The sequence below is a fragment of the Priapulus caudatus genome, unplaced genomic scaffold (assembly GCF_000485595.1).
Source record: "Priapulus caudatus unplaced genomic scaffold, Priapulus_caudatus-5.0.1 Scaffold707, whole genome shotgun sequence".
Lineage (NCBI taxonomy): Eukaryota > Metazoa > Priapulida > Priapulimorpha > Priapulimorphida > Priapulidae > Priapulus > Priapulus caudatus.
In genome coordinates this window covers 75235-84419 of record NW_014577768.1, presented here as the reverse complement: position 1 = coordinate 84419, position 9185 = coordinate 75235, and the positions used below count along the sequence as shown (strand labels likewise).

At 43.7% G+C, this 9185-nt stretch overlaps 1 protein-coding gene across 1 annotated transcript in view; it reads left to right on the top strand.

Moving 5' to 3' along the window:
• Positions 1-9185, top strand: part of LOC106812961 (BAI1-associated protein 3-like) — a 60700-nt gene that overhangs the window by 24446 nt on the left and 27069 nt on the right. The window contains exon 2 of the mRNA XM_014816983.1: positions 7357-7444. Within this exon, the coding sequence (XP_014672469.1) occupies positions 7357-7444 (88 nt within the window). The remainder of the gene's footprint in view (positions 1-7356; positions 7445-9185) is intronic.

The window sequence follows — 9185 nt, the reverse complement described above, 5'->3', positions numbered from 1 at the left end:
TGAGTGAGTGAGTGCATGAGTGAGTGAGTGAGTGATTGAGTGAGTGATCGAGTGAGTGATTGAGTAAGTGAGTGAGTGAGTGCATGAGTGAGTGAGTGAGTGAGTGCATGAGTGAGTGAGTGAGTGATTGAGTGAGTGATCGAGTGAGTGATTGAGTAAGTGAGTGAGTGAGTGCATGAGTGAGTGAGTGAGTGAGTGCATGAGTGAGTGAGTGAGTGAGTGCATGAATGAGTGAGTGAGTGCATGAGTGAGTGAGTGAGTGATTGAGTGAGTGATCGAGTGAGTGATTGAGTGAGTGAGTGAGTGAGTGCATGAGTGAGTGAGTAAGTGAGTGAGTGAGTGCATGAGTGAGTGAGTGCATGAGTGAGTGAGTGAGTGAGTGCATAAATGAGTGAGTGAGTGCATGAGTGAGTGAGTGAGTGATTGAGTGAGTGATTGAGTGAATGACTGAGTGAGTGATTGAGTGAGTGCGTGAGTGCGTGAGTGAGTGGAGCGGACGGCCGGGCGAGCAAGTGAGTGACGGAGTGATCGAGTAACCGAGCCACCGAGTGATTAAAGGCAATTCTGTTACAACTGTTTTCTCTCGACTATTTTAACTGGCGTTTGGTAATGACGACGATACCGGTGCATGTCAGCGACGCATAATCACGGAGATGCGTGCCGACTTTGCGTGGCTGGAATTTTGATGGCTGTCGAGTCCCGCTTCAACTGTACGGGTTTCATGGAACCTCATTATTTATTATTAGCCCCGTCACCAGATACGCATCGCATACAGGTTCCTGCGCGAGGCAAGGCGCTCATCACATTCAAGTCAGGCGTGTAATATATACGTGCCAGTTTCGTCGTGAGGTCCAGTCGTGACGGCGCTTTTATCTACTACTACTACTAATTATATATTAATGCCTGCTGTTGGGGGCACTATGCTCTCATAGTGTTGCTGAGGGAAGGAATAGTGCTCGAGCGGTAGCTCCCCCGAATTAAAAATACTAACACATACTGTGCAGAATAATGTAAAATAGACGTTTATTGCTGCTGCTGCTGCTGCTGCTGCTGTTGCTACTGCTATACTGCTGCTACTACTACTACTGCAGTTGGAGTAAGAACAAGCAACAGGAGCGTCACTGACAAGATACAACAGCACATATATGTACGCCACGACTCAACGCATGAGTTGTTTGCATGTGTATGCCGCACATAGCCGAAAGTTACTTTCTCGCTTCCTACTTCGTGGCACTTGGTACGTAGTACGAAGTGTAACAGTCGTAGAATCTGGTCGGGCTAATGTCGCACCGAGCTCTGCTATACTGTGACTGGATGATGAAGCAGCAGGCGGCAGTTTTGTGTGAGTGGGGGGAGGTACGTGTATGTCACCTGGCATGAGGTGACTCGATCTTTGCTCGTGTCCACTACAATCAACAGCAACGATTTCATCTCAGCGCGCTGCAAGCAGGAAGACTTGCGCTGGCTGTCAGAGCTTTTCAAGCGTGTGAAGACATTAACTAGATATCACGGCTTCATGCATGGGAAAATCGCGTGCCAGGTGACGAACAGGTGCCGCGCGCACACTGACAGGCCTTCTATATACTCGTCATATCATCACAAGGTAGAATAACACGACGGTGGTCGATGCCTCACCAAGGCGCTGCTATATCGCGTGCGATAAACATTCTGCAGCGTGAGAAACGCGAAGAACTCGCGATTCTTGAACACTGAGGGACTTTGAAGGCGATTGCAGAAGACTCTTCTCCTACCCTATCTCTCTCCATCCTTCTCTCTCTCTCTCTCTCTCTCTCTCTCTCTCCTTTACACTCTATCTCAGTTTCCCCCTCTCGCCCTTTATACTTAGTTCCCTCAATCATTCTGCAAAGTTGAAAGGTGTTATAAAAGAGTACCTTTCGATTTATAACAAATAGCATAATATTATCTATATAATAAGAGGGGAGAGGCCGGTTTTCGGACGCGGTAATCTCTGCCGCGGTTAACATCAAGCCCACGCCACCAACCTCATTGTATAGCCCGTGTGTCGGACACCAACATGAGCTTATCCATATTTGTCAAATACACGCATATTTATAGATATTAGCATGATAAATAGGCCTAAATACGCGCGATCATTTTAGCAGAGGGTGATGTCAGAACAGTAGAACAGCGGAGTTCCAGCGAATGTAACCATCCAGCGCATAAAAGCCACACGTGAATAACGGAATCACCGAATGACCTTGCTAGCGTGCATCGGACCGACTATGCGTCGTGTTTTATTGCTATTGGCCAAACTAATTTTACTCGAGGGTACCACGTGATAATGAATACCATATAATACCTTTTCGAGACTATGCGCGGACACTAGATTGGGCTATTATTTGTGTTATATGCGTTGTAGTAAAGCAAGTATTATAAAGCCGTGAACATATGACAGTTCTTTGAATGGAAACGGAGAAAAATTGTTTCGGAAAGAATCGAGTTTGTTAAAATCAGGTTCTATCCATCTTTTTGATTATGTCATCATTGGTGACTTCACTGATGCAGAACTGTGCCAAATTGACCAACTCAGTTTGTTAAAATGATGTGATATATTATATATATCCATATGTTTGGAGAAATAATATTTACTTTTTAATATCTGCTCATTATTTCACGATGAAAGTTGTGAATGCATCTATATATGATTATGTACCCAGTTGTTAGTTGAGTTACAAAAGCAGCTAAATACATGCATTTAGTGATTCATTTACTTTCATTAGTATTTTGAAAATTCGAATTTGTCTGCATATACATTCGATATAATATATAATTTAGAAATATTTACTTTATTGAAATTTTGATTATAATCATTATGAAAAGTGTGATTGTATATGTATGTGATTGTTTGATTATACACCCAGTTGTCTGCTAGAGTGTAACCATGACAACCATGGTACTTTTTACTCATTTCTAATTTCTATTTACTTTGCATACACATTCAACAAAATGTAACATTTAGAAAATATAAATGCTGTATTGCTTTGTCATGTTCGTTTATGAGAAACATTAATACAATAAATTTTGCACATTAACGTTCATCGGTTTTGACCCCACTTCTCCAGTATTTTCACACGCCATTTCGTATGTTGCCCTGTCACGAATCGGGTGCAAGGACAGAGTAAAAATACACACACACCGACTTACACCAGGAGAAATGTGGTTTATGAGGAAGTGCTGTAATATCATAATAAAATGATAAAAATGATGAACTTCATGAATTTCCATACATTTGAAATCCTAATTTCATTTGTGCATAACACCAACTCTCAGACTAATGATCGATACAATTCAGGCCGTCCATGGGACGGGTATATTGCTAGTATATATATTATATATAGCAGCAATATATATATAGTATATATATATTCTCTTGATTATCTACTCCTATTAGATAGTCCTATATATCCGATTATCTATCCTATTAGATTTATCTACTCCTTACTCCTACTCCTACTCCCTACTATCTATCCCTTATATATATATATATATATATAGGCCTATACAAGCGCACCCACCTGGCTACAGCGTATTCAATGTGTGCCGTGTGCGATGCGACATCAATATTGCTTTTGCTATTCAGAGCCTATGAAAAATTCATGCACGCGCATCCATTGATTGAAAGAGAGACGAAAGCCTTCACTAGCCGGCCCCAGTACGTACATCCCTTTCGTGCGCAGCAGGTGGTTGGCAACGCGCTCGGCGCGTGGAGTGATATGCAAACGTTGAAGTGCACGCTCGGAAATATGCAGGAGTACGTCGATTGACAGTAGATCATACGATAAGCGCGTGCGTCGGTGATTTCCCGAGAGGACGTCTCTGCAGCGCCGCGGTGCCCCATTTTAAACTTATATGGCTCGGATGACGCGTGGCAAAATGTATTTTATCTGGTGGCGACGAGTTGCGAAGTTCTATGTGCGGAGTGTGTAAAGGGGCGCCGAGCCGCCTTGCGCGAGTGTGCCGAACAGTACCGCCGTGTACGCGGATACGCTGGTGTTTTCTGTGAGGTCTCGGAGATAGCTGCAGCGCGTGCGGTTCATCAACACGCGCCAGATCTTGCGGCGATGCGACGAAAGACAGCGAACGCGAGAGCGGGAGCAGGAGTGACAGGAAAACAGAGAGAGAGAAAGTGAGGAAGAGAGGAGAGAGAGAGAGACGTGTGATATTATACTAGTATGGAGTGCAAACTGTTTCACGGCTGATCCTGCATCATCTCTCTTCCTCTTTCTCTCGCTCTCTATTTCTCTCTCTATCTCTCTCTCTCTCTCTCTCTCTCTCTCTCTCTCTCTCTCTCTCTCTCTCTCTCTCTCCTGTGGCGTCGCCACACAATGGCGGCGGTGTCGGCTGCGGAAATTGTTTGATAGACGAACAGAGCTCGGTGTTGCTTCTATGCGTACGCCACCGCGCATTTCATTTTCCATTTCTAGTACTTTTGAAGTTGACGAGGAGGTGGTCTTTCTCCCTATCTCTTTCTATTTCCTCTCTCTCTCTCTCTCTCTCTCTCTCTCTCGCTCTCTCTCTCTCTCTCTTTCTTTCTCGCTGTATGTGTCTCCACGGGCCCTTGGAAGCTCAAGTTTCAAGTTTCAAGTTTCAAGTTTCAAGTTTTAAGAAGAGTAAAAGAGCGAAGCTTCGAAACTTGAAACTTGAAACTTGAGCCTTCAAGGGCCTGTGGTGTCTCCTTGTCGATGGCCTTCCCTCTTTCACTTACACTTTCTCTTTCTTTCACTGTCCGTCTCTGTCGCGCCTTGCCTCTCTCATGCACTCACACTCCCGCCATCACTCATGCGCGCTCTCTCGCTGCTGCTTTCTCTGTCTCCCTTATTCTTCCTTGTGAACCTTTAGATTGATCTTGCGAAAATTATCTTCACCATTGCGGCGGACCCGAAGGGCCGCACGCGGAAGCCTTGCAGTGAAGGTTGCGGGATTGTTGTCGAGTAGGACGAGTCACCTGCATACTGTTGCTGTTGCTGCTACTGCATGCCTGCTGCGGCTGCTGCTGAAGCTACTGCTGCTGCTGCTGTTGCTACTGCTGCGGCTGCTGGTGTTGCTGGTACTCCTGCTGTTGTTGTTGCTACTGCTGCTGTTGTTGTTGCTACTGCTGCTGCTGTTGTTGCTACTGCTGCGGCTGTTGCTACTGCTGCCACTGCTGCTGCTGTTGCTGCCACTTCTGCTGCTGTTGCTGCTGCTGCTGCTGCTATGGCTGTTACTGCTGTTGTTGTTGTTGCTACTGCTGCTGCTGTAGTTGTTGCTGCTGCTGCTGTTGCTACTGCTGCTACTGCTGTACTGCAGCTGCTGTTACTATTGCTGCGGCTGCTATTGCTGCTACTGCTGCGGCTGTTGCTGATGCTACTGCTGCGGTTGTTGCTGATGCTACTGCTGTTGTTGTTGTTGCTACTGCTGCTACTGCTGTACTGTAACTGCTGCTGCTCGACCGTGAATCTCATTGCGCCCAGAACACGATTAGTATGGAAATATGCCAAGAAGTTTATTGAGAATATGTAATGATGTGAGGTCACATTGACAGCACTGAGTGTTCATATAAACGCGGCTGTGGTTGGCGGCTTGTGCCACGCGCTCTCGTCTCGTGTTCGTGCTGCCGCTGCTCTTGCTACTGATGTGGTCTTACTATTGCTGTTGCTGTGCTACTGCGAATGCTGTGCTCTTGCTACTGCTGCTACTGCTGCTGCTGCTGCTGCTGCTGCTGCTGCTGCTGTTGTTGTTGCTATTACTGCTGCTGCTGCTGCTGCTGTTGCTGTTGCTGCTGCTCGACCGTGAATCCTATTTTGCCCAGAACTCAATTAGTATGAACGTATTGTCAAGAAGTTCATTGACAATATGTAATGATGTGAGGTCACATTTACAGCACTGAGTGTTCATACACACTTACGGCTGTGCTTAGCGGATTGTGCCACGTGCTCTCGTTCCGTGCTCGTAGCTATACAATTATCTCGACTGTTTTCCAAATACTGTTGAATTTTCTGAATGAGTCGAATCAGTATAAATAGTTTCACTGTCTCTCGTCGAATTCAGCGATTCGACGCTTGACGTCTCTTGTCCCTTTCAGCAGCATGAGGGCAAGCTTGTCTTTCTCCATTCTTCCGCGCAAGATTATTTCCTGACAGGGGAATGAGGAACCTCACGCGCGACGCATTTCAAAGCTCGTCTGTGTGCACGGGAGACTGTTATGTCTCTTCTTTATGACAAAAAAAATGGAACTGTATGCGTCGGGTTTAGAGACACGCACGAGACTTGTGTGCTAGTGATATTACGACATTCAACTGCTCTAACTACGGCTGTGCGGTGGGAGAGATGTTTACAAAGGGACATGTTAGCGTCGGGTAGGCCTACTATGCGTGTGCACGTGCATGGGTCTTGTCCGCAGGCGTCTGTCCTCCCTCCCTCCTCTCCTCTCCACTCCTGGCTCCTTGTCAGTTGTTTTGCCTACCGTGTTAGCGTACTTAGTGTGTGCTTTATCCAGAGATAATTGATATATATAATTATATATATATATATATATACAACATATTGTACAATCTATATACATTGTATTCAAACACGGTGTTTATTCAGATATTTTTCGGCATGTATGCAGGCATATTTTATAGAGCGATACTAGCAGCAACTGCTCCAATCCTCCGCATGCCACTCGGCAGAGATTGTAATGTCTTAGTCTCGCGAGCGCGAAATATCATCAAACACTTATTTCATCAATTAGCAATGCGTCTACGGTCTAGTAAGACATGTATTCGCCTGCGAAACCAGTGCGATTGTGTGCATACGACCTGTGGTTACATGGATGCGCGTACTACGTGTTTATGGCATTTGGTCTATTAAATCTCTGCCGAATCGCATGCGGAGGGCTGGAGCAGTTGTCGCTAGCTTCAGATACACGTCTAGATAGACGTGGCAACATGACGAAGGTCTCTGAGTCAACATCTTGTTTGAATACAATTTACAGCCAAAACGACAATAAACAGCTATAACCCAATTTCAGTGCAAGCTAGGCGAATAATAAAAGTACGAAATCAGCTAAACAAAAATATACATCTTTGTTTATATTTATGCCCAGCGGAAATGGTTCATCCCTTACAAATAACCCACCATTTACAACATGAAGTTTACCACACCTAAATGAAACGAAGGTCAGGTCAAACGCTTTTACCTCACAAATTTTCATCCAGAGTAGCTTAATTTTACTGTAAATTTTCCTGAACTAAATGTTGCTTATCTTACTATCCGTTTCAGTTTGTCGCTATAATAATAGCTAGGCTGTCCGAATATTGTTTGCCATTTTTAATTGTATTTTGGGGCTATATCGTTGTTTTCGGTTCATTGCAGAGTGCAAGAAGCCGATGGGTGTTTCTTTGAGAGCTTTACCGCGTTGTCATGGAAACAAGAGAACAGACGGCTCCGTGCTCAGAGTGAGGTAAGTGTCAAAAATCTTTACTGAGTGTTACCCCGTGTATAGCTAGCTATACATGTACGCACGTAGCTATAGTAATTAAAAACCGATAAGGATTGGCTAGGACCAGATTCTCGAGTAATATAGGGCGCTAATTTCTCGTCCCTGTTGAGATTGTAGTTTGAACTGACACAAGACAGGGTTGCGGAGAGCAAGTAAGAGTGAGAGTGAGAGAGAGAATACCGTGTTAAATATTATACAGCATTTTATGGCAAATAAAAGGGGAATCTTCATTGTTCTTGATAAACAATCGATTCCATTTTAAAATATGTTGAATGCTGTTATATCGGTCTTCCATAAGGATGAAGCGAATTTTTTTTGGTGAACGTAACTACCAAGCATGCAGCCCTAAGCATGAGGAGCACGTCCACATTCGAGGTACATATAAGTAACCATTCAATTTCTGCAGCATTTATTTAATCATCACTTGGCAAAATGCGAGTAACCGACTATATATCTGTATACAAAGCGTGAGCACTACTTATTTATGTAGTGTGTTAAAGTCGTGTCTGTTGTATCCACTGGCAGATACTCGGTAACAATGCCGATGAATTCTTTACTCCACTTGTGGTGGTGATGCAAACTGTCACGAAACTTACAATACCAATCACCATGAATGAATCCTAATTAAAACTAGTGCACGAGTTAGCACTGCGTTTAATTCAACATCACTGTGGCTGTTTATCACAGATAATTTCAGCGTGATGTTCGCCGATCTGTAAACTGAATCGTTTCAAGTAATAGATCAAGTAAATCTCTCCCGCACGTCCAGCGTAATAATATTGATGATCACATTTCAAATTCTACTATAGGCACTCCTGGCTATTTCGTGTACGCTGAGTTAAAACTTATATGTCAAGTCATAATGTCTATGAAAGCGCAATCGAATGCCATTGCTATTAAAATATAGCTCGCAAAGAATGACACTCAAGCTATAAATTACAGATACCGCCACTATAATTGGATTTAATAAAAAGGCGCGAGATGCTCTTAGCGCGAGGAAAATGGTTATAACAGAGGAGAAGATGATAGCCGAGGGAGAAGTTCGATAGTATAGCAGTAGGTTTGATAAGTGGGGAGGTGCATTTTCTTCTTATTACATGCCTTTTGAATGGCTAAATGTGTTTGTCAATAAGACATTTCTGCAGGACATAGAATGCGAATACTGTTACTCGTGCCGTATGATAACAAAATTTTGAACATGAATTAAGACGAAAAAGAGCATGATTTTAGGCAACACGCATTCTCGGCAGCCTTTTCACTGGCATAGCTACCGAACATTGTTGTAACGTTTAGCTTATACATTATTACATCATGGACTTACATACATACCCGCTAGTCGACTCTTTACTATGCATGTACTCGATATTTTCAAATAATATACATGTGAAAAATAATCGAACAATTCATTAATAACATAAAAGCTTCTAGGGAGTTTTAGCCACTGTAACCACAAGTCACAAGGAAAATAACAGCGTGTCTATATGTTGTTTGTATACGCACTAATTTCTGTATATCGTCTGTGCGAACGGTTCTGCGGCTCACCTAGCACGCCTTACGTTTATTCTAATTCAAATCACTGTTTGTGCATGTCAGATAAATGATTAGATACAGCAGCTGTGACAACAAATTGATTAAAGCCTCACAATGCGCATCCAAACGCTGAAATTTCTCCAGTACTAGACTAGCAACTACTTTGTGGCAT